A 26,374-nucleotide genomic window follows, 5' to 3' on the forward strand; every position below is an offset into this window, starting at 1 on the left:
TGAATAGAACAATGTCATCGGCAAACCGAAGGTTGCTGCGGTATTCGCCGTCGAACCTTACTCCTAAGCCTTCCCAGTTTAATAGCTTGAATATTTCTTCCAAGAACGCAGTGAATAGCATTGGAGAGATTGTGTATCCTTGTCTGACCCCTTTCTTTATAGGTATCTAGTTTGTTCGAATATTCAAGTTGCACTGATGACGACCAATTGTTTCGTCGGACGACGTGATGCTGCACTCGTATGGCCGTCCAGCGTGTCGTGCTGCGAATAATCTAACGTTAGAATTATTTTCTGATGTTCAGCCTTACTGGTAGGATGTTCAGTAAAAAAAGAAAAAGCGATACGGATATATAGAGTCATGCCTATCTAGAAACAGAATAATACACAGGATAGTGTGCAGAGGAAGTTGTGTGGAAGGGTAAGTTGAACCGTAAGCAACAATGGCGTAAGTTATGAAGCAATGAGAAAGTACCAGAAGGGTCTGGAGGGAGGAAATATGTGTGCAGTATCGTCGCGTTTTGTGCCCCTTTCTACACATTTGCTCCACATGTCTGTGCCGTAATAGCGTGCTGTCTAATGTTACACCAAGAAACCTAGTTTCATGCGCGCACTGCAACAATTCGTTATCCACTTGTGAGGTGTGGCCGAATTGACGAGGCATATTTTTCGCATAAAAAAAAAAAACATACAACTAGTTTAAGAGGCTTTTGGGACTAATATGTTTTCTGGAAGCAACAAGGAAATTCTTTGTAATGCTCCTTCTGCGGTTTCATTCAATTGTTCTTGTTATTCAGGTGTAATGAATATGTTAAAACATCAACGTATAATACGCAGTCCTGAGACAGGCATGATGCAAGAGCATTTACGAAGAGCAAGAATAAGAACGGTCCCAGGATCGAACCCTGGGGGGACACCAACATTTGCTGTCATGGTGTCGGACTATTTACCATTTATTTATTTATTTATTTATTTATTTATTTATTTATTTATTTATATATACTGTGATCTTTTACAAGATTTTAGCAGGGTGGGAACATACAAGTACATTCATACAAACATACAGTTCAAGCAATCATGCCGACGCTTGAATTCAACATGGCAAAAGGACAGAATGCATGAAAAAAGGAGCAAATAAACTATGTGCGGTTGAGTCATGAATGCAGGTGCGCCTGAAAACGGGATAAAGAATTTCGTGTAATGACTTCATCAGGAAGTTTATTCCAATCAACTATTGTTCTTGTAAAATAAGAGTATTTGAAGCAGTTGTTCGGTGTTAACGGGGTTACTACTAGGGAGTGTTTATGACGAGTAGCATAACCAGTTAAAGGTGTTAAGATGTGCGAGATATCAATATGGTAGTGGCCATTCATTAGCTGAAAAAAGAATTTTAATCTGGAAACACGATTTTGTTCTGTAATCGAAGAGAATCCACTACTTTTAAGGAGATCTGTTATAGAAGTTCGACCGTAAGAATTGTAGATAAATCCGACAGCTTTCTTTTGAATTCTTTCTAATTTTTTAATTTTTGTTTTTGTGTAGAGGCCCTAAATGATTATTGCATATTTTAAAGTATATGTGCCAGGAGGCGGACAGCTGGTGTGGATAATTTTAGCTACCGTCTGAGGGTGAACAATTTGCGAAGACAATTAGCCATTACAGTGTCAGTATGTTTTGACCAGAAAAAATTGTGGGATATGTGCATACCGAGATATTTATACTGAGATACTTCGGAGATATAAGTGTTCTCGGCAAAATAGTGGAAGAGAAGGGACTTTTTCCTTAGTGTTATTCTCATAAAGACGTTTTTTCATAGTTAATAGCCATTTGCCATTGATGGCACCATGCAACTATTTTGCCAAAGTCACTATTTAGCCTGATTTGATCTTGGGATGAGTCAATTCCGTCATATAGTATACAGTCATCCGCGTAAAGTTTAATTTTTACAGATAGGTTATTGCCAATGTCATTTATATAAAGCAAGGATAAAAGAGGACCCAGCACGGATCCCTGGGGAACGCCAGAGGCAACCGGTAATGTCTTGGAGGAAGTCTAGTTTATCCTAACGAATTGGAAATGGTTGGTTCGGTACGCTTGTATCCATTTTAATTGCTTATCGTTTCTAAGTATAAAACGTAATTTTTAAAGTAATTTGCTGTGGGCTACTTTGTCGAATGCTTTACTGAATTCCATGAATATAGCGTCGGTTTTTATATTATTTATTGTGTTGGCAAAATCGTGAATTGTTTCAACTAACTGAGTGTTTGTGGAAAAGCCCTGCCGAAATCCGCGTTTGTCAATACGCAATGCTCATCAAGGAAACCGATTACATGCTTATTAATGACAGTACATTAACTTCTATGTACTGTCGACGGTTAACTAAATAATTCTGAATCAAATTGCAAGAAATGTCTCGCATTCCTTAATCATAAAACCATTTTATGAGCAGGGTATGGTACAGCGAGTCGAAAGCTTTGGTCAGGTTTATAAATATTCCCATTGTGAGCATGGTGTTTTCAATATTTATTGGCGTTTCCTCAGTGATGTTGATTAATGCTAATTCAGTGGATTTGTCTTTTACATAGCCATTCTGTGAGTCGTTCAGAGTGTTTTGATTAGTAAAAATTTAATGCAGGTGCTTAAGTAGCAAGCTTTCCAGTACTTTTGATAATGATGATAGTAGTGCTATTGGGTGGTAATTTTCAGTTTCCAATTGATCGCCTTTTTTTGAACACTGGTACAACTTTTGAAATCTTTAGAGGAGCGGGAAAAACTGCACTTTCAAAGCTATTGCTGGTTACGTCCACATAAGGGGAACATATAATATACAAGTCAATTAAGTAATTTAGTTGATATTTCATCATATCCTAATGAAGCGGTGTTCCTTAGAGACAGTACAGCGTTAGTGACGTCTTAGTTTATAACTGTAGTAAGGAAAACATGAAGTTGACGGAGAGTGGACAATATCTGGTGCGGGGATATCATTGCTTTGTTGTCTTGAAAGTGCGACAATGGATGCAAGATTTTAAATAACTAGGTGCTTAATTTCTGAGATAGGGCTGAAGCATCCCTTATTGTATCTTTGTTTGTATTGATCGGTGTTATATTATGCCGTGCTTTAGTCTTATTTAAGGCTTCGTTCACAACGTTTCACGTAGCGTTATCATTATTCCCAGCCTTATGAATTTTTAAAGTATATATTTATGGAGCTTTTCTATACATATTTTGTAGTACCCATAACGAGTGTCGAAATTAGCATTATATGGTTGCCATATTCCTTTTTGTGCGTATTGTTTTTAGGGTTAGCTTAATTTAGAAGACCACTAGTGAGCCATGCTTCTTCTTTGTTCTGAATTCAGAAAGTATTTTGGTAAGTTAGCCAGTTTCGACATGTCGTTGTAGCGTATAAAAAAAATGCGAAATTTTTCTTAAGCTTTCTTACCCTCCTTAGTTATTGGTTCTCTGTGGACTGATTAATGATACTGATATTTTGAAGTGTAATAGTTACTTGTTCACAGTATTGGATTGTAGCTTTCTGCGCAACAGCCGTAATAGAAGACTGACCGGATATATCATATGCTGTAGTACCGCTGGTAATTTGATTGAACGGGAATTTGGTTATGTTGGGATCTGAAATACTGCGTTTTGATTGTACTAGAAGAAGGGAAATCTAGGGGCTCAATTTCTGTTAACCACGACCATACAAAGCCAAGAACCAATGAATCCAAGGAAAACATAAGGTTAATTAGCTGTAGTTGAAATTGGCATGTAGAAAATTAAGAGCAAAAGGGAAAATGAAAGTGGGCGGAAAGATAACTTGTCGCCGGTGGGAGGTCGAACGCACAACCTCCGCATTACGCGTCCGTTGTACCATTTGTGCTTCGGCGACGGCCATCCATCCGACTACTAGCGTGGGTAATTTGCGTGCACTGGGTGTAGCCCTGGGAGTGTTAGCCAATGCCACTCAGGGCCACGGCGGGCGGACGAAGAAAATATTTTCTTTTTTTGCCCGATGACATCAAGTAACCCGTAACCTTAGAAGCAGACACGTGGGTAATAAACCCTCGTAAGCTACCTAATGGCATCGAGACTGCCATATTCGGGACCCTTGCTATGAATGAACGAGAATAAGGGAAATCGAGGGGCTCGGGGATCATACAAAGCCAACAGGCAATGAAGCCTGTTGGCTTCATTGCCTGTTGGCTTTGTATCGGGTTAATTAGCTGTAGTTGAAATGTAAAAAATTATGAGGAAAGGGAGAAATGAGAATCGCAAGTGCTCACGCGCCTCATACTAATCGCGCTTCCATTCTCTCTATTTCTTTTTTCAACTTCGGAGGATTGGCTGCAAGCCACAAAAGAAAAAGAGTGAAATAAAAGAACGTAACACAAAAGTGCAGCTCTGAATCGTGCAAGAACTGCAGCAATGCCTCTGAATGTTCTAGTTGTCCGGTGCAGATTGCTTCAGTGCGGCCTTCCTAAGAACCTTCGGAATGACTGCACGCACTCGAAGGCATCTCGAAGCAACTGTCGATCTTTGCGTTCGTCGCAGGAGCCGAGAACATGCGGTGGTGGGACACTGTTCTTCGCATGGAGCCCGAGCCCAATAATTTGTTCAGATGCGCGCAAGCGAAATACTTGGAAGCGGTGCGCATCTTTGTTTTCACGTACGCAGCTCTAGATTTGTCTTCGCCTTGTTCTATACGGCTGCTGCGATGAAGGCTGCCATCGGCCGGCCACCGAAAGCGCGAAAACCAGTCTAGGCCAGAGCGAGCCTCCGCCTCTCTTTGCTGACCACTGTGGAGCGGCGAAAGTGGGCCTGTGTCCGGCGCGTCCCGAAGCGATCGCTCCTCGCCGCGTTTACGAGAAAGCGGACCACCGCCGACGCCTGGGGGCGGGAGAGGAGGAGGGGGGCGCGAGGCGCTGGGCGATCTGGCCGACGCCCGCGCGCTGAGATTGAGACGAGGAGCTCGAGGAGAGCGTCGGACCGTTACGGGAAACAGCGCACCGTACGGAGGCGAACACACGCGATGACTGGCGGGTGATTGCTTATATTGAAAAGGAAAACTGTATTCGAAGAGAGTAGTGCCAAACGCGCAATTGTTCCCGAAGACCGCGGGGAGTATGAAATTTCGGTTTTGATTCCTTTGCTTATTGCATACGCGGCTGCTTTTCACAATAATTGGCAATTGCTAGGCAGCGGATCTGTTTATTCTCAACGTTACATTGTTCTCTCCAAGAAAACCGGGAAGAATGGGCTGCCTGCTTGTCTACCATTGTCTCTCACGTTCTCCGCTCTCCCGAACATTGCAATGGCAGTCGTGCCTCGCGCGACAGGAACCAATTAGAGAGGAGAGATGCTTGAATTAAAGTGGTCTTATGATTTGTAAGTTTCTCTTCTTTCACAGGCTTGGAAGAGTTAACGTAAGCCAATTCGTAGCAGTTGATTGAGGTGCCAACGTGAAAGACTGGCGAATCGTGAAGGATCCGCGTGCACACAAGAGCAGCTCGCTGAGCGAAGCCTGCAGGCAGCCGACGCTGCAGATGCGTATTTTGTTTTAGATTAGCTCGTTCTACAGCTTTAATCTGGAATATCTGTGCAAGGAGGTTTTCTGTGCGGAAAACTAAACGCTCCTTCCACCCCAACCTACCAAATTAACGCGACTTCAACGTCCTGCAGCCGGCTTCCTTCGTGCAGAACAAATTTGTGGCGCAGTGTGCTGTGATAAATGGCACGGAATGATATGTACAGTGGTCACATATATCGTCGGAACGCCAACGACGGTTAATGAGTAAGATTTCGGCTTTTCCGGCTGTTCTACTATAAGTTCAATCCAAGTCCAATGTATATGCTAACGCCCTCACATGCGAAGAGGGTTATGCAACGACTCATTATGTACGCTTGTCGACCACACGGGATGCACGTGGGCGACTACGACGCTCCCCCACATACGAAGTATGAGTCATCGTAGGGCATGTCGCCCACGATGGCACACAGAGGGGCAAAGTCGCTCAGGTTGAGGCGGCAATCGCTATAAGCCACATTTCCGTATTGTTTCAAAGATGGACATGAAGCAGGAAGTGCTAGTGGGCAAGTTGAAGTGAAGGTCTAGGTGCGTCCAGGTCAGGCGAAGAAATGGTCACTATTAAAGAGTAATAAAACTTTCGTCTTCGTTCAGCATGCCTCCCCCCCCATCTCTCCTCCGCACGAGTGCACGGGCGCCCAGTGGAATGACCACGGTCACTGGTCACTATTAAAGCTTTCGAGGAAACACTTCCTCCAGGACCGCGCCTGCCTCGTCGTTGCTCGGCCAGCATGCCTCCCCCCCCATCTCTCCTCCGCACGAGTGCACGGGCGCCCAGTGGAATGACCACGGTCAATGGTCACTATTAAAGAGTAATAAAACTTTCGTCTTCGTTCACGCTATAGGGCAGGTCAAGTACAAAAAAAGGACTGATTTCGCCACTTAACTACGTCAGTGCTGCACGAGATAACGTGCTTGATGGGCACGTGGGGTAATTCAGAGGCGCAGGCTCGTTAGACGCGCCCACTCGAGTCTCTGTGTCGGCGTTGTTGTCTTATAGAGGCAGTGACAAGAGCTCTGCGAACACTGCACTCTCGGATGTGCCAAAAACTCGGACAAGCCGGAGTGCGCGCTCTTCCCGAGGGAGCGGGATGCATCGTTCGGCCGCGGCCGATTCCGCGGGCATGCAGGCCGCCCGCGCCGGCCAGATGGTCGCGGGGTGTCGTCTTCCCGGCCGGCCGCGCGCAGCAGCGTCGCCGGCGAGCGCAACGCGGGAGCGAGCTTGTTCGTCGTCGTCCCTGGGTGTGACGGGAGGCCTGCAGGCGTCCGCCAAGGCCGCCGGCGGCCAACTGGGGCAGATCGGCCGACGCCCGGGGAAGAGCCTTCACCTGGATAATTGGGCCGGGCGTGGCTTCCGCGTCCTCGCGAGGAAACACTTCCTCCAGGACCGCGCCTGCCTCGTCGTTGCTCGGCCAGCATGCCTCCCCCCCCATCTCTCCTCCGCACGAGTGCACGGGCGCCCAGTGGAATGACCACAGCGGCGCGAAGCTCTATCGAAAGCAGCGAAGGGCCGGTTCCGCTCTTCGCGATGGATCGCTTACTTATCGCTACGCGACGTTCCGTGTCCCCGAGAACAGGGCCTGGTGGAAGCAACGCGTACTACAATCGACACATTTCTTTCATTCCAAAAGGCTGCTGCTGGGTAAAGGTGAACGAGAACATGTTATATAAACTCATGTAACCAAACATCATGCGATAGCCGCTTCGCTGCAGCATATTAGTCTGCCCTGTAGGCGAGTATGTTAACTAGGTGCCGCACCGTAATCAATTAACATAAAAACGCTTCTGGCAGCTCGACATTTTCACATTTCAGAGCCTAAAAAAGAAGGACGGCCTGTACCTAAAGCTACGCAAAATATTAGGGCTTATTACGCTACGTATAGCAGTGGCTGTTGCCATCTATAGTGCAGGCAAAAGATGCGGTCAATTTTCTCTCAAACGCAAGAAGAGTATTCCGGGGAAATTATGCAAAAGTATAATCTGGCAAAGGCAATTACCAGAATCGGTGGATATCACACGCTGAACATCGCAACGCGTCGCATCGTCTTGTTTGACTACAAAGTCCAAACAGTTCTTTGCTCGTTTTGGGACATTACAATTACGTAAGAACTTGGGCGTTTTATCGTACTTTTCTGCGCCGAAATAAAGGAAAAGGCGTGGAGTTTGCGTCTCATTCAGCTTTCGTAGGGCCGCGTGGATTGTTAAGTATATATCGAGTAGTGCAGTTTGGCTTCTTTATTTTTCCTTCCTTTTCTCCTCTGCGGACCGCGTGTGAGCATCTCGACGATAGGGCTAGTGCGAGTATTCGGTGTATCGTCATTTAATCGCGTTATTCCACTTGCATGGACATGAGCCCAAATAAGTAAGCCGCTCACTGTACTGATGGCAAGCGGCTCGATGCGGACAAAATGTAAGCAATGTGGGGCCACGGCAGCTCATTACAAGAGGGAGAGAGAGAGAAATAAACAACACGAACGAAGTAGCGTGCTCAGAGAACGGCTACACTCCACCCCCTACAGCGTCTATGCAGCAAAGACCAGATGAGAAAACAAAATAAAACAGCCGAATGCTGCAGAGGCGAGAGGCAGTCACTTGCGTGACTGCGCTGATGCGCGCCTGAACCGTCGCTGTTTGCACCCGGAAGAAGCCTCCCATTAGTGAAGCATTTGTATAGGGTCAACTGGACTGCATCGATCCGAAACATTGACGTGGCAACAGAGGGAGGAAAATAAAAAATAACACAAAGTATTCAGTAACAAAGAGCGTTGCTAGAGGCTAAAAGAAGAAAGCATCAGAAGAGCAAGCGTTCACATAAAAATGGAAGGGGAGTGGGGGATCGCAGAGAGGAAACAAATCTGCACGTTCTCTCGGGTGAGAACGATCGGAAATTAAACATGAGGAATGGAAACGTCGATACTCTGGCTCTGCGGCAAAACGCTGTGCTGTGTGGCAAGTCTGTAGCAGTCGTGGGCAGTACGATGGGCTACCAGGCTGTTGCTGCACAAGGTACACACGAACAGATAAGATCGGTAAGGTACCGGGTAATATCGCAGCTCGGTGACCATTGCTCGCAAGGCTGGATTACCTATGATGTGGACGCACGCAGGCCAACAGTAAATGGTTGGTACTCATGATCGCAGCACTGTTCCCATTGGGAATCTCGAAATAAGAGAAAGAGCTAGAGTGATTTATTTATTTATTTATTTATTTATTTATTTATTTATTTATTTATTTAGAATTTGAAATGTAGCAAACAAGCACACTATGTCGCCGACTTCTCCATAACTTTCAATCGTTAAGCGAATGGAGCATGTTTACTGGTAAAGTAAAACATTTAAGCTATCCAGCACTCCGCAGCCAAGCACGGGGCAGTTACTTGCAGTTAAATAAAGTACAGAAATGGCATGTATGACATTGCTCATAGTTTGAGATAAAGACTAGAAAATACAGATAGTCAGTTTAAAAAGAAGCGTAACAATCGATCTAATAAGTACCGAAGAGCCAACGAAAATAGAACAAAATCTGCGCAGTGTAAATTGTTTCACATCTTGCAACATTGCGTTGGAATTCACACAGCCTTCAAAACAAAAAATTTCTGCCTGACTTATCGGGACAAGCCAGCCATGAAAGAGGCTTTGTACAAGCAGCCTGGCCAGTTATCGGAAGTGACTGCTTACAGGTGAAAAGATGACCACTTTGAGTTTTGTGCTCCTGTGATAGAAGAAGCGGCGGACCTCACTGAAGTCTATCTATAGTGAACTTTTCAAGTACCACCGATGCGTGATTTGGTACAGCCCGATTGCGTACAGACCGATTAGGTACAGCCCGATTGGGTACAGCCCGATTGGGTACAGCAGCAACTAACTGAAGCGTGCTCGAAAAGGGCATGCAGCCGCACTCGATCTGCATAGAACTCTATTCCGACTGACTTGGTCATGCTCGAAAGTGGGCGCATGCTCTATTCGATGACGCAAATGTATTTACGAGTTCGATAGCACAAGCGGCGAGATCATCGTGTTGATACGTGTCGTGCACCTTCCCTGTGCAGGAATACGACGCCTGGGGTTCGCTGGCCGGCGACAACGCACTGCTCTCTCTGCGCGCTCAGGTGGGTCCAAGGCTCAGCGATAAAGGCACGCGTTGCGATTAACAGAATTTTGATTGGCAACATTTTGTTGTGTGTTCTTTTTTTAACGAAAGAAAAGTTGTTGGTCTCAAGGATAGATGCGGTAGCGTGTGTCCGTCCCAACGAATGCTCTCTGAACTCAAATCTCGACGAATATTTATTGAAACAGTCATTAGAACCTGCGCAACAATATTTTTAAAATACGTTAGGCTTGCCAAGCATGATGCCTGCGTGAAGCTGGAACTGTGTGCGCGCGGTGATCGTTCTGTCATTCTCTCCCTCTTCCCCTTCTTTCTATATAGAGTATCATATCCCTACAACTAGAGGGAAATCTGGTGTTGCGATCGTTCAACTATCACGGGAATGATGGGAAGTACAGGCTATGGATTGGTATTATGTTGACTGGCGAACTAGTCTACAGGTATTTTCAGCAGTCTTGGTTTCGCTCCGAGCCTAATTGCTATAACCCGCAGTGGGACGATGCAATACAACGCTCTGTTCCTGTGTTTTGTTGCTCGAAGTGGCGATAGCGCGCTGGGCGAGCGGCTGGGCCGATGTTTGTGTCGCGGTGTGGTGTCGAAGCCCTGACGAGAAAGCGACGGCATCGTAAACGTTCACAGAACGTGTTTTGACCATTTCGACCTGGGTTTGTTAAGTGTGTTAGGTTGGCGCTGTAGCGTTACGTGCTTTATGAAACTTCAGAAGAGCAAAAGGAAGGCGCTACTGATACAATACATAGAAAGTTATACTTCCAGTGGCTTGACAATTAAATTTTGTTGAGGGCTTCATTACGCTTCGCTCGTTTAGGTGCTCATTGAAATGTGTGTTTTAGAACTTTGCGAACACAAACTTACTTGTGGTAGGAAAGGTTGCTGCTTCCTGGCTGTAGTCTGCTGTCGCAAAATGGGTAAGTGCAAAGCCACGCCATAACAGCTGCTGGCGGACGCTTCAGAAGCGGTACGTCAATATAAAATATAATGAATCATACTCGTAGGAGGCCACATGCATCCTAGCTAGCACTGCAGCAGATGTGCTTAAATATACTTGAAGACGTTCAGCAATCGTGACAGCCGACGCAGCGTTTCGAAAGAGCGAGAGAGTTTGCAAGTGCCTGTCTGCCGTCTGCGAGAAAAGTATCGCGTTCGCAGCGAGCAGGCGTCGTAGCAGACGACACTTGTAGCATACCTCTCAAAGGCGCGCAACACTTTCTCACAATACAAAATTTTTATTTCGATAAGTACTTGATGAGTATCTTTATATAAGTACATGTATGGCAGCTATTGCTTTCGTAAAAGTACATAAATAATTATTCTATGGCGCTAAATCGGGAACAGAGTCGCACCAGAATGTCTACCTTGGTGTGCCCTGGTGGCAAACCGTGCTTCAATATCAAAGTCATACAAAGTTTATGTAATGTGTTGTCCATTATACAAAATACTGCTGAAATAACATTAGATTTTAGACGCGATAATATTCGAGTATAGCTTCGTTTACTGCGCCGCAAGCAAACGCTGCTAGTCTACAGATCGAAGTCAATCCGAAGCTTGTACTTACCATCATTCCCATGTAGGGTGAGGCAACACTCAGGAGAGCCACCGTAGACACTATAGTGCCACATTTCCCTCTAGGGTATTTATCTAGAAACTCTATGTGTTCCGCCTTTCCCTTACCCCATGAAGTGTAGGATAGCAAAACAGACGCTCGTTTGATTGACCACCCTGCCTTTCCCCGCCTTGCTCTCTGTCTTTCTTGTCTCTAGGCGGGCAGTGAAGAAATAACAAAGTTCTGATAATTGTGATTTCGAACCTTACTCGCCGTGGTTGCTTAGTGGCTGTGGTGTTGGGCTGCTAAGTACGAGGTCGCGCGATCGAACCCCGCTCACGGGAGCAGCAAATTGAAGGGGGCGAAATGCGAAAACACCCGTGTACTTAGATTTACGTGCACGTTAAAGAACCACAGATAGTCAAAATATCCGGAGTCTCCCACTTCGACGTGCCTCATAATCAGATTGTGGTTTTGGCACGTAAAATCCCATTATTAAATTTTTTGTTATTCCAACCCTTATGGGGTGGCCAGCAGCGCATCTTTTCCGTACTTTCAGACGTATTAAGACAACACATTTCTTCCGAACACAGTTTTCAATAAGAGTTGTTGCTTTGTTGTTTGTTGACTATGCGAAGTTTGGCTACGGAACAGCCCGCTATCCCAAAATCGTAGCTACATAAGCACACATATTGAAAACGCTGCACAATACATCAGGCACGTACCCAGGATTTTTTTCCGGGGCGGGGGGGGGGGGGGGGGGGGGGGGTAGGGGCAACTTAGGGTAACCTTCCTATGCAAATGAGGGGGGGGGTACCTTTACTAGCACAAATGTGAATAATACCCACCATTCAGTATAAAGAGGCGTAAACCCACGAAAGAGAAATGAAATAAGCTGTATACAATATATCTCACAGGTACGCCTGTGTGATGCACCTTGACAAACAAGGAACTACATCAAACGGACTCGCGCAGGAAAGAAGCACAGGAAGAAACTGCTAAAAACAAGTAAACAAGCGAAAGTTTGAAATAAAGATTTCTAGTAGCGTTCCTTAAGTTAGCTCTTGAAGAATTGTAGAGAAATTTGCGGAATAATCACAGTTTTCTTGGAACCCTCGTTTGAAGCTCTACCAAGTGCCAAAGCGACTCGTATTGTTATTTGGGAAGTTGCGTAACGATGCGTGGCCGCCAGTCCCGTAAAACCGCTTAGAACGCAGGACGCTGCGGTTCTAGACGTACTGTGCCCACCACGAAAGATTAGAAAAACACCCACATAAGTACAGCAGAGAGGTGGCTACGTCAGACGGCTCGACTGATAAACGTAGAAGCGTCATTCAGAATACACAGAATCGTTCTCCACTTCCGGCTGCGTTTTCTCTACTTCCTTTTAAGATAAAAATATCTTGATCCATAAATATTTTCACAAACTATAGTTAAATTTGTTAATTTTCGCTTTTCCTTCCTGTTTGGCTGTTGCCTCGGGTCTTTCCCTTAGTAGATCGCTGAATTTCTCCACTCCCATGGAGACTCTTGTTTGCAGTTGCCAATTTTGCACGAAAAGTTCTGTACAGTTAGGGAAAAACGAGAGAAGGTAACGGGTGACATTGATATTGCTAATGGGTTTAGCGGTTATTGCAAGGTTTCATGATGGACGCTGTTCCGCATGATCTTATTTTCCACCTTATCTAACCAATATCGCGGGTATATGGTTCCGAGGATCTTCCAGCATCGCGGCGAGCCGTCACTGGAGGAAATAATGAAGTAAAAGGAAAAGTTAAGCACAGCTGGCGTTTTCTCCAGCCGCAGCTATTTCCATGAGCATACAGACCAGCTCACTACGAACTAAATCCTTTTCCTGGTCCCTGGATCAGTCTAAACAAAGAAGGTTGAACTAACGAAGCAACAGCTATGCGCTTGAACGCATGCCGAGTTCAGTCGCGCGGGCACCGAATCGATGAGCAAATTGGCCTTCACACCCCAGGAGATGCCCATAACTACCGCCATGTAAAAGGAGAAAAAAAGGCAGAAAAACGTTAACCGCCGAATAGCCGTCGAGTCTCAAGATTGATTTGGCGGCGCTTTAGGAATGGGTGTGAGCAGTGGTGGAGTGAGAGCGGCGGCGAGGATGGGGGGAGGGGTATGCCACTTAATTTCAGGGGGGACCCGGGCCCACCCGGGCCCCCTCTTGGGTACGTGCCTGCAATACATACATACATACATACATACATACATACATACATACATACATACATACATACATACATACATACACACACATGTGTGTGTGTGTGTGTGTGTGTGTGCGCGCGCGCGCGCGCGCGTGTGTGTGTGTGTGTGTGTGTGTGTACAGTGAACGAGAAGAAAAGGGGGTTAACCGAGGGAGTCGATTCTTGTTTATCAAATCATCAGAAGCCCACAAACAGACACCAAGGACTACACAGGGGAAACATTTGTACGTTTAATTGTATGAAATAAATGATAAATTAAATTGTGGGGTTTTAGGTGCCAAAACCACTTTCTGATTATGAGGCACGCCGTAGTGGAGGACTCCGGAAATTTTGACCACCTGGGGTTCTTTAACGTGCACCTAAATCTAAGTACACGGGTGTTTTCGCATTTCGCCTCCATCGAAGTGCGGCCGCTGTGGCCGGGATTCGATCCCGCGACCTCGTGCTCAGCAGCCTAACCCAATAGCCCCTGAGCAACAACGGCGGGTAAATGATAAATTAATGGCAACGAAAGTGGATGAAAAAACAACTTGCTGCAGATGGGGAACGATCCCACGTCTTCGTATTACGCGTGCGATGCTCTAACCAGTTGAGCATCGTTCATTACTTAACGAGGCTCTCGAATCCAGCAACATTGATGCCTTCAGGTAGCATGTGTGGGTTTATTGACCACTTGCCTTCAACCAAAAAGATCACGCACTCTTGTCGCCTGCGGCAGAAGATATGTTATCCGCCGCCAAGGTTTGTGAATGGTGGCGCTGGCTAACACTCCCAAGGTTATTTCTTTAGGAGCAAAACATAAATACCCAATAAAGAAGATGGGAAAATGGCGCCGCGGTAGATCAGTCGGTACAGAGTATCGCACGATAGGTTTTATTTCTTACACTTCCTTGAAGGTGGGCTTAAGGTCTTCAACCATCCTCTTCCTCCTCCTCAGTTGATTGGCAGAACCTGCGGAAGAAACGTGATTGGCGATACCCGTGAACCACTGTGCTCAGTGGTCGAAAGACCACCTTATGGGGCTGGTGATACAGTAGGTGTCGCGACACTGCATCACTCTAAAGTCATCCTTGTTGAGAGAGCTTGTGGACAGAGACCGTCCTTTCGCCTTGGTGATCTCAGACATTGTGAGGCAGTGACACGATGGTTGTACAACAGCTTAAAAAAAAACAGGGGACGACAGGAGCAGGATCATCGCTTACGAGACAACAACGAGACAGAAAGCATGGCCTGTATAGCCAGCGCGGCCGCTGCTTAAACTCCATTGCCCGTCGAACACTGATCAGCCGCAAAACCCTCTGTATGCTTTAGTCACGTGATCAGCACAGCGGCCGAGCGCGGTGGAAAATATGCAGAAACGGCCTCGTGTTCCCCATCGTTGTCGTTATTCCGTGCACTGGCTACTAACATTATTCTGTCAAAGTCAAATTATCCGTTTTAATATACATGCACTCGTTGTGCTCAGCCAATGCACCCACCCTCTGAGCACATTATCCCAGTTCTTCATTAATGTATTTCAGAAAGACGACACGACGGAGCCACTGTACCCTCTCCGTAATCGCGGCTCAGTAGACGTTGTATTCAAATAGCTGTTGCCCTTCATTTATAGAGGGGTTGGTGCATGCTGAATGGAGGGAGTAGCGAACAAAAAGGGAGAGAGAAAACGGTGCTCGCTCAACGTTGACGCGGCAGAATGATCGGCGCGCTCAAACTTCCCATGCACATGCTATACTATAGCATCCCCAACAATTCTCTCTCAGACTATACTACTATAGCGCAATCCTATACGACCGCTTGTGGCAAATTAAAGGATGAACGCTACTGCGTGGCGCACGTTAAACATTATTCATTTTTCAGTCCGCTTCCACCTTCCCCAGTACAGGGTATAGCACGAGCTCATCCTGAATAACTTTCCAGCTTTTCTCTTATCCATGCCTCGCTCCTCCTATCTCTGTCTCTCGATCTATTCGGAATGAAGCCTCTCAGAGCACGTAGGTGTTTGCCTTCGCGGGCCTTTCGCTTTCACCCGCGCGCTTCACCTGACCCTTGTCGTATTCCAAAGCCCTCCACGAAGGCTACAGAGCACAGTGGAGCGGCCTCAGTGCCCACCGGCAAAAGAACAAGGCGGTTCGTTCGGCTTCACATGCTGTCTCGTACCACGGAGTCTAGATAAAACAGCGATAAAACAGTCGCATCCAACCCCTGCCATTAGAACAACTCGAACGACTGGCACGCACCAATTACCTCCTTCGCGCTGCCTCCATGTGCACCAACACAGTTGAAGATAAGAGCAAGGTTACCAGAGAATGTCCTAAGTGGCCCCGGGAATAGCCTGAATCACGTATTTCAAGGTCGGGAAAAACAGCAGACCCCCAAAACTCACTTGAGTACACTCCAAATTGAACGAACACATCCCAAGGTTTCGCAATAGACGAGTGTCACTAAGAAACGAAGCGTAAGAACACACGACTCCCTGCTTGAGCAGAGTTAACGAAACAAAATTGGCATGAGACGATGGCACGTACACCGTGCTTCATCGCAAGTACAAGGTGCAATCGGGAGAACGTGTCGTTCCACCAAATCACGCATTCTAGAAATGAGTTTTTCGGGGTTCTTATCGGCATTAAAAGGAAATAGAAATTGGGATTTCTATTTCACCTGTGAGTGTGTTGGCATGCACGTGTGCGTATGTGCGCGTGTATGTGTGCTTGAAGTAGCTGTCTTTGTCTTTGCCGCCTACAACAACAACAGCAACGACGATGATGACGATGACGAAATGAAATGTTAGGTTGAAAATGTTTGGTATGGTACGTTCTAAGGGCCACATCATTCGGCAGATTACAGCATTTAGTGCGTTTTTTAACCCGAGATGACCAAGCAGTACCCAGCCGAATGTATGCGACGGCTCACACTTCGCTGCGATGAGTCGTCGTTTTTCTTTCTAGTACATCGCATGCAGTGCGCTGCTCCTGTTAATGATGAATCCTTATCAACTAGCTCCGATGTCGGCACTGCTAAATGATGTTTTGTAAAGAACATTGCTACAAAACATACACAGCGGCGTTAACTTTTGCAACAAACTGTTCCTTCGTTGTAGTTTGTAAACAATATGCAAAACCAAGACCCCGAGGCCGATAAAGCTAGTGGCGATTTCGTGTTGGCCTCGAAGCAGCTCCAATCAGGCACGCGCAGCACACGCACACGCACACACGTAAAGAGAGGCAGCTTGACAAATGACGTGGTCGAACTGTCTCTTCCAATCCCCGCAGTGTTCCTGAATGAGGTGTGTGCGTTGGGGTGGGGGGGGGGGGGGAGGAACCACTCCCAACATGGCGGCCTGCCCCTTGTCGTTTCTGGGGCGCACCGCCCACGAAGCGGCGAGCGGCAATTGTGCCGTGCAGGCGAAACACCGCGTCGCCGCCTGCAGCGACGGCGCCAGCTCGCTCTGCGCCGCTACGCCGTGCGTGTGAGCGCTCTCCGCTGGCCAGGGCGCGCGCCGGTGGGCGACGTGCGCTGCTCCTCCGCTCGCTCGCTCGTTCCGCTATGGGCACCCCTAGCATTCTCGACGCCGTGAACCGCGCCTCGGTGACATCCGAAACTGCTCCCCAAAAGCGCGCACGCTTCGCGCCGCCGTCGTCCATCTATTGTGCGGCTTGCAAAAAAATAACGAAAAGGAACTCATTCCACTAGTTTATGCCTGCCGCTCACCTCGGTCAACTACATCAATCTAAACCGAGTTACTTTCTGCCAGGACAACGAGGGAAAATAAGTAGGAAGGGTAAAAAAAAAAAGCAAGGATGCGAAGAACGCGTAAGGAAGGAAATAAAATCGGTATAGATGTTTGTTTTCAGGTTGTTTTCATTTTTTGTGGCATCTCCGTCCCGACTCCCGCGGTTCACATGTTTTATTCGTGACGCACGGACAGCCTCAAATGACCAGTATCTCATAGATAGATAGATAGATAGATAGATAGATAGATAGATAGATAGATAGATAGATAGATAGATAGATAGATAGATAGATAGATAGATAGATAGATAGATAGATAGATAGATAGATAGATAGATAGATAGATAGATAGATAGATAGATAGATAGATAGATAGATAGATAGATAGATAGATAGATAGATAGATAGATAGATAGATAGATAGATAGATAGATAGATAGATAGATAGATAGATAGATAGATAGATAGATAGATAGATAGATAGATAGATAGATAGATAGATAGATAGATAGATAGATAGATAGATAGATAGATAGATAGATAGATAGATAGATAGATAGATAGATAGATAGATAGATAGATAGATAGATAGATAGATAGATAGATAGATAGATAGATAGATAGATAGATAGATAGATAGATAGATAGATAGATAGATAGATAGATAGATAGATAGATAGATAGATAGATAGATAGATAGATAGATAGATAGATAGATAGATAGATAGATAGATAGATAGATAGATAGATAGATAGATAGATAGATAGATAGATAGATAGATAGATAGATAGATAGATAGATAGATAGATAGATAGATAGATAGATAGATAGATAGATAGATAGATAGATAGATAGATAGATAGATAGATAGATAGATAGATAGATAGATAGATAGATAGATAGATAGATAGATAGATAGATAGATAGATAGATAGATAGATAGATAGATAGATAGATAGATAGATAGATAGATAGATAGATAGATAGATCCTCTAGCCTGCTACATTTACAGATATGTTGCTGCACCAAATGAAGTCTCACTTGGTCCTAATGGCTGGGACGATGTCTACCCTTTCTGAACAATCATGATATAACGGCCGAGTTCACACACATTCTGTTATCGCGCCACGGTAGACGCTCCTCCCAACATTCATGTGATTCTATACGACTCATATGACTAAAATAATGATTTTAATTATTCGCTTCATGTAGCTACCTGCACGTCATGTTCGAATACCTAGCGTTTTCTTCAAGCATTTGGTTTGGCGTCTGTTGCTCTTTCGTTCTATGTGAATTCTCATTTGTACCCACAGCTGCTATAGCTCTGCAAGTGCTGCATTATGTAAGATAAATAAATAAATAAATAAATAAATAAATAAATAAATAAATAAATAAATAAATAACACATACCATTGTCTAGTTTTACCAAACGCAGAAATATCGCGCGCGTAATGTGTATATGGCACGGAGAGAGAGAGAGAGAGAGAGAGAGAGAGAGAGAGAGAGAGATGTAAACATTGGTGGAAACTTGGAATTTCATAGCAAATTCCATTGGGTAAACAAGATCCCTTTGAAGCGCTCGAAAACTGCTGAAGTATTAATGGGTTTGGCCAGCAAAAGTGTCCACGAGTACGAGAGAGCAGAAAGGAATAAACACTTAGTTATGCTGGCCGTACACGTCCACATGCACCAACTTTAGACCTACTATATGCGTGATTGTTAATGCTCAAACATTCCGGATAAAGCTTGCTTGTAGAGAAGGAAAAAAAATAATAGAATGGAAGGCAGAGAGGCTAGTCGTAGTAACTGTCCTGTTGGCTATTCTGCACTGGAAGAAGGGGAAGTGGCTGAAAAGATGAGGAGAGAAGAAGAGAAGATGTGAGAATAATTTGCGCGTACAAACAGGGTGAAGATGCCTGACAACGATTACAGTCTTTCATTACACACGCGCATACCTTAGTTTTGTTTACACACACCTTAGTTAGAAAAGTCACACAGAGGGAACGGGAACAGACCCGCTCGCACACAAACATCGTAGAAGTCGCAGAGTATATCTAAAGAATCTTGCAAAATCTACGGTACAGGCTTGTGCTGACGACTCTACTGCGACAAAGGACAGTTTCTGTCTGGATACATTTTCAAGTAGATGTGTATAAAAAACAACCGACAAACTGACCCGACTTTGGGCAATTCAATGCCAGGATTCATGTACCTTCATTTACCGATTAAAGGCGGCAACGTCTCCTAAGTACCATATAATAATTAAAGAAAACGGACAATTTGTCACCTTTCCCGTAGTTGTGTGTATAAGACATTCATGAACAATAAACGAGAAGAAAGGGGGTTAACCGAGGGGCCCGATTCATGAACAATAGTCACTCAACTATCTTTCTCTTCGCTTCCTTTTTATAGCTTCTGTGAAGCGCTAGACAAGATTTCAGCTAAAGGAGGAGTCGGGAAAGGATCTTTGTATACCGCATGCTTTATTTTAACGTTAACAAAATTTGCTGAATTTAAAAAAATATATATTCAGGTGCATATAGAACAAATCTACTTATTGAGCTGGAATACTCTAAGAGGAGGAGGAGGAGGATGAGAAATAGACGGAAAGGCAGGGAGGTTAGCGAGTTCACAGAGCCGATGGCTACCCTGTTCTGGGGAAAGGGTTTAAGGGGAACAAAAGATAATAGAAAAGAGAGAGAAAAAAGAGAGAGAGAAGAATACAGGAAGGCAGGGATGTTAACCAGTCAATAGTCTGGTTGGCTACCCTACACTGGGGGATGGGAGAAGGGGAAGAGAAAGAAGGGAGAGAGAAGGTGTAGGTGCGTGTACGGACAGCACTTCAGTTAAAGTCGCTCGAGCAAACCAGAAGTTCTGAGAAAACACAAAAGTGCCTTCACTGCCTTCTGAGCCGATGATCGGTCGGGACGGTGCTCTAATATTGTCTGTTCACTCAGAGGACGATCATCTAGTTTCCTCAATGTGTCGGACAAATACTGACTTTGTGCTTGAAATTGAGGACAATGGCACAATAAGTGGTCAATGTTCTCCTCGCATCCGCAAACATCACATGCAGGACTATCAGCCATTCTAATTAGTGCTGAGTAGGATGCATAGAAAGGCAGGGAGGTTAATCAGAGGTAATTCCGGTTGGCTACCCTGCACGGGGGAAGGGTGAAGGGGGATAAAAAGAGAACGAGAGTGGAAGGGGAGGTAGAGAGAAATAGAGACGAGAAAGAGATGTTAAGAAAAGGAAATAAGGATGGAAAAACAAAAATAAAAGAGAAAAAGGAATGGAGAATACGGCACTGCTTAAAGTCTGTCTCTAAGATCAGTCCTCCGCAAGAAGCGCAACAACACTTTCAAAGCCTTCTGTGCTGAGGACGGCCTCGGCAAGTGTCCCAGGACCTTTTCCTCCGACAAAGGGCGTTTGTCAAGACTATCTAGTACTCTTGAAAGTTCGTTCCTGGGCGCACTGAAGTGAGGCACTCACAGAGAAGGTGGGCGATGGTTTTTTCGCACCTACAGTTACCGCATGTAGGACTGTTGGCCATTCCGATTCGAAATGAGCATACCTTCACGAAGGCCACGCCAAGCCACAAGCAGCATAGAAGCGTCTCCTCAGCTCCAGGTAGTCTTGACGGAAGGCGGAGCCGTAGATTCGGACCCAGTTGTGGAGACGAGCGTTGGTAAATTCCGTCGCGTTTCACTGTGCAAGTGTACGTTCACGTGCGAGCGAACGAAGCCCTGCAGCTGCGCATGTCCTGGATAACGGTATTAGCTATACATACTGGGGACCATCATGAGCAGATCGGGCGGCCTCACCTGCACGGTCGTTGCCGTAGATACCGCAATGGCCCGATATCCACTGATATGCTATCTTGTGTTTTTTCTCTATCGCGTGGTGGAGAAGGAAGTCTTATGTCAGTGACTAATTGTTCATTCGGTCCATGAAGAAATGGCGACATAATGCACTGGAGTGGCCTTTGAGTCAAATAAGATTGACCAAGCCTGTGACGGTTCTTCAATTACGAACTCTAAAGCAGCACGGAGGGCGGCGAGTTCTGCAGCTGTGGATTATGTAAAATGCGATGTCTTGAATGTTATGGTGACGGACTTTGCGGGAATACCCAGTGCTTCTGCTGAGCTTGCAAAAGAAACTGAACCATCCGTGTAAATGTGAAGGCTTCCGCTGTGTTTCTCATCCAGGAGCAGTAGTGTGGTTGTTGTAGGGCTAAAAATGACGACTCTGTTTTCTTTTGGATTCCAGGAATGATTAAAAGGGCTTCGAGGGGATGTAAGCGCCACAATGGTAATGGTGGTCTTGCTGCAGGTGTGAAAGTCGAGGGAAGAATGTAAACCCGCCAGAAGATGCTGACAATTTATCAATCAGATGAAATTAAATAAAATTCATTTCACCACAAAACTATATTAAGGGACCAGGCACAAAGCATCCATTAGGGCTTGATTAAAAATCTGCGCCCCTTACAACAATTAGGCATTTTTTATTGTGCACATATAAAATCAGTGATTCAAGCTATGGATACCATGGATGAGGCCCGTCTTCCTCGCCAAGGCCAGGAGACTTCAGCAGCTTTAAATTAAGAAGCGGCGCCCCGTCCACCGTCTCACCTCAACACACGCCGCGGGAAAGGAAAGAGAAAACGGGTGTAACCGTAACCACAGCTCGTACAGAGAAGCGACTACAGCGTAGTCAAAATAATAAATGTTTTTCTCTCATGAGCATAGCACGGTACGAACGTTCGTTTTCCTTACGGTTGGGCACAAGCAAGCTTGTTATGCGCTCGCACCGGTATGCAGCGCACGGCAGTTAGGACGGAGTAAGCGAAGCCGTACACGGTGTTCGGGAACCAGTGGACACAAAGCTTAAAAAGGCCTCTTTTGCCCGTGGCTGGTTCGCGCTCAAATCTCGCGCAGACATCGCAATAGCCGGTATAATGCCACGATCGGTCGCACTTGCTTGCGTGCCTTCTGAGATGAGATAAACAAAATAAAATAATTGTTCTATACCACTCTCGGCAAGCTCCGTCGAAGCGTGTTCTCAATGAGATTTTGCGCTGGCTCCTCGCGGCGCCTTACCGCCTCTCGCCCCAGGCGATGACAAACTGTTATTCTTCTATCGGACGGACCATCTAATAGGCTAGCGCAGTCGTCAAGCGTTGCAGTAAAGAAAGACGTGTACCAGGAAACGCAATCGGCAAGCGAGATCTGAGCGCGGGAGGGCGAACGCGGTTTAGGCAAAACAACTTTTTAACGCCGTCCGCAGTAATCGTTGGGGGCCCGTGACACGGCGCGGCAGCAGCGGAGAGCGTCGCACGGAACGCGCGACGCGGTTGCGGCGCCCACGCGGCACAGCACGGCCGAAGACACGCGGGCGTGGTTTCAATGAGAGCTGCGTGCCGCAGGCTAGAGGCGCTGCTCCGCAACGAGCTCGCGCGCGACGCTTGCCGGTCCTGCAGGAAGTCCGCACCAAAGTAGCTAGAACATTGGACGTGGCCACGCGTGGCGCCCAGCTGGGACGACCGATGGGGTGTAACACCGGGCAGGTTAAGCGGTACGCCAGATAGGAACGCCAAAATCAGTTAGCGTTGATAAAGTATTTTTTTCCAAATTCTGTTTTCGTTCATTTCGCGGTAAGAGTTTGATTACCAGAGGAGAAAGTGGTCAAACTTACATTTATTGAATGTGCATCGAAACCCCACGGAGAGCCAACGCAAAAGTATGAAGTCGTGGGTTTCAAATTATTTCCTCGTATTTGGGCCGATGAGCGTGGGAAGAGTTGCGAACACCGTATTCACGAAAATCTCTTGCGCTATAATTCTTTTTAAGAAAACATCCCAGTCAATACACAAGCTACACACACCATTCCCAAAGATGACCAGCCTGTTGCAGAGAACACTTACGAAGGAAAAGTTTTGTCAGTACAGTCGCTGGAAACTGTCCGAGTTTAGTGTCTGGATCATTCAACATAGAACGTGCGCATCCATGCTTGCGGATAAGAAATTAACTTGGCCCCAGCAGTCAAAATTTGTGACGTTACGACGAGCTGGTGCGAGAACTTCAACGTGACGTTGCCAGCTCTATTTTGTTACCATACGCAGTTCATCAGCCGCAATATATATATAGGCTCATTCAACGGCTCGTCTGCATAGTTTGTATGCGCACGCAGGCACATATCGACGAGCGCAAATGCTGCAACTGTGGGAGGTTTACCCACAGAGGTATCATTAAATGATTGCGAAGCTCGGTCAAGTCCAAGTTTCACCCTGAGCAAAATTTTGCATTCGACTGGCGACTGGTCGTGAATCGGAGGGAATTTGAGGTTCACGAGTACTCGAGCACTGATATTTACGTGCATCTAGGTCGGGAGTGCGATCGAGAGCTTTTCGATGCTACCTTTCTCGTAAAGCACGACGTCGTTTCGTGCTGGTATTGGTTCGATCTGGCCGAAATGTAAAATGCAATGACTTTGAGATCCGATTACTAATAAGACATTACGTAACAAACCGATGTTTAAATAGGTTTAAGTGGCCACAAAGACAAGAAATCTGCACTTTGACTCCGTGTATTCACACCGTGCTATTAAGATGTGTTGGCAACGCCATTATTGCAACTTTCAAGTGCGCCTTCGTGTTTTTCGGAACACCATTTCTGGCACTTTGACACTTTGCATTTTTCGACCTGCCACCCTGTTGAGTAAAATGATGGTCGGGAACAAGGAGGGCTGGTCAAAGAAAAACGCGCTCATGCGTTGCCGGAGTATTGTGGAACAGATTACGCGGACACACGTGAAGTGCTTGAACGGAAGAAACGAGAACGCGATCGCCGCGCACCGACTTCCTACGGTGGCTGCTTTCCCGCACAGCTCGGTTCTTTCACTACAACGGCGCGCCGGTCTGCCGCGCTCGTTGTCCCGCGCGATGTTTCAAGCGGATATCACGCCGCCATCACCGAAGCGCGTGTGCGCCTCGTGTGTATCTCTTTGACCCGCGATTCGCGCTCGCTACAATCACAGCGATTTTTCGCGGCCCGCTTTCGACTTGAGCGCGCGGTCTAGGCTGGGCTGTTCGGCGCGAAATGCAGGGAAGCCCAACCCAGCCAAGAAAACTTTCGAAAGGGGCGGCTCTATTACGCACCGTTCGCGAACAGTTTCCCAATGACTGCCGCTGGCCTGCTCAGGGTTCGCAATGGTGCCCCCCCCCCCCACCCCCCACCTCTTTCTTTCCTCCACTGCAGCACTTCGTTCGAGGCGAAGCCTTGCACCGACGCGCGTAGCCAGTCGCCCGTGGCCGGCGCGGAACCGGAAATTGGACGCGCCTGCCGCTGCTGCTCTTGCTCCAAGCGCGTTCTCGTTTTCTTTTTTCTCGTCCTTTTTTTTTTTTCTGGCGTTCTCTCACTTTCGAGGCCTCTCCCTTTACGGTGACTCGCTTTTCTTTCTTCCTTGAGAGCCGCTCATTGCGCAGGGCTGGTCAAAAAGCGGCGCGCTGGCTCCTCGAGCGGCTAGTCGCGCGCTCCTTTTCTCCAAGGTTAGAGCGCGCAACCGGCGCAGAGAAGGGAAACGGTGACTGCGGGCGCCGGCGCTCGCCTTCGGTCATCGCGCGAAGAAACGAAAAAAAAAAAATTATCGAGGAAGCCAGCGTCGTGAGGCGCGACGCGTGACAAGCGCGAGGCGACGCTCTTTGTGCGGAAGGCAGCAGCCGGAGAGAGGGGTGTGCGTGTACTGCGTTGTTCCGGGTCTCTTACCTAACTGTTGAACAAATACCTGGCCGCATCTGTGCAATGACCGAAAGAGGTCTCCGGGCCTTCGGTTTCGCTCCAGGAGCTTGCCGCACGCAGTTAAAAGCCCGAGGAACAACGTCGAGCGCGCGCCTTCAGTAGCACCGAGTACCGAGTTGCACGCCCGCATCACAACCGCCACAACGCTGCCGTATGGGCGACGGCCACGAAAGTTAGCCACAAGGTTTTTTCCAAATAGTACGAATAATCCATCATTCCTTCTCTAACTTACATGTATAGATATTGTGGTATAGGCCCTTCGCACGTCCGTGCGGAAATGATGCGCGCGACTGTTGATCAGCAGGTTCGCTTTTCACGCCAAGGCCCAGGATAGCGTAACCATTCCTTTCAAGATTCATCGTTTTCAGCCTTCGTCATTGGAGCGGTCGAACACAGCCTTACTGCCGTTACCGTTTGATGTACAGAGTTTCCTAGAGAAATTGCCGGAGAGAACTCTGGCGATAGAGTCTAAGGAAGCCGCAAATATGGCGATGCGTAGCCAGAACGAGCCCTTGCAATGGATTTCTGAATTTTCAACAGGTCGCAAAATATTTGTGCAGACAGGTGAAGGAAAGAATGCTGGACATGTTGTCAAACAGGGAGTACCACAGGAGGCGTACTCAGCCCTTTTATTTTTAACTGTGTCAAGGCTGATTTAACAAAAAAACTGCCATCACAATTAAGATTTTCACTGTATGCAGATGATGCGTGCGTTTGGACATCTGGGTATAATGTTCAATTACTTCAGAAGGCATTGCAAGAAGGCATAAATATCATTAACCAATTTTTGAGAGAGAGAGAGAGAGAGAGAGAGAGAGAGAGAGAGAGAGAGAGGAATGTTTCTATCACAAGCAAAGACAGCCTGTATTGCTCTACACTTGGAGACAGTTAAAAAATTTCACTCTTATCTGAAAGGACATCCTTTAATGATTGTCCCACAGCATCGATTTCTCGGCATAATACTTCATAGGCAGCTATCCTGGGCACCCCACATAAAAAAAAAAAGAAAACTCGAGAACGAGGTCAATGCGATCGTGACTGTACTTCGCAGACTTGCAGGCACATGATGGGGCACATTAGTATCCTCCATGCTGACTGTTTACAATGCATTAATACGACCAAAAAACTGCGTATTCCGCGCCCATTTTACATGAACTTTCCCACACGTAAGCAAAGGGAATTCAAAGACTTTAAGCTAGAGGAATACGCATATGTCTAGGAGTTCCACGAGCGACTTCTAGCTGTCTTGTAATAGCTGAGGCTCGAGAATCACTGTTTCCAGTTATGAAAACTAGAAAAACACGCCGACATTACTTCCGTCTTCAAACATATCATAAAAGCCACCCATTGACTCTAGACATAATGAAACG

General features: G+C 46.4%; 1 protein-coding gene across 1 annotated transcript in view; it reads left to right on the forward strand.

Moving 5' to 3' along the window:
* Positions 1–26,374, forward strand: part of LOC126520890 (uncharacterized) — a 230,791-nt gene that overhangs the window by 87,808 nt on the left and 116,609 nt on the right. Inside the window, exon 3 of the mRNA XM_050169692.3 lies at positions 9,630–9,689. Within this exon, the coding sequence (XP_050025649.1) occupies positions 9,630–9,689 (60 nt within the window). The remainder of the gene's footprint in view (positions 1–9,629; positions 9,690–26,374) is intronic.

This window comes from Dermacentor andersoni, chromosome 3 (assembly GCF_023375885.2).
Source record: "Dermacentor andersoni chromosome 3, qqDerAnde1_hic_scaffold, whole genome shotgun sequence".
Taxonomy (NCBI): Eukaryota; Metazoa; Arthropoda; class Arachnida; order Ixodida; family Ixodidae; genus Dermacentor; species Dermacentor andersoni.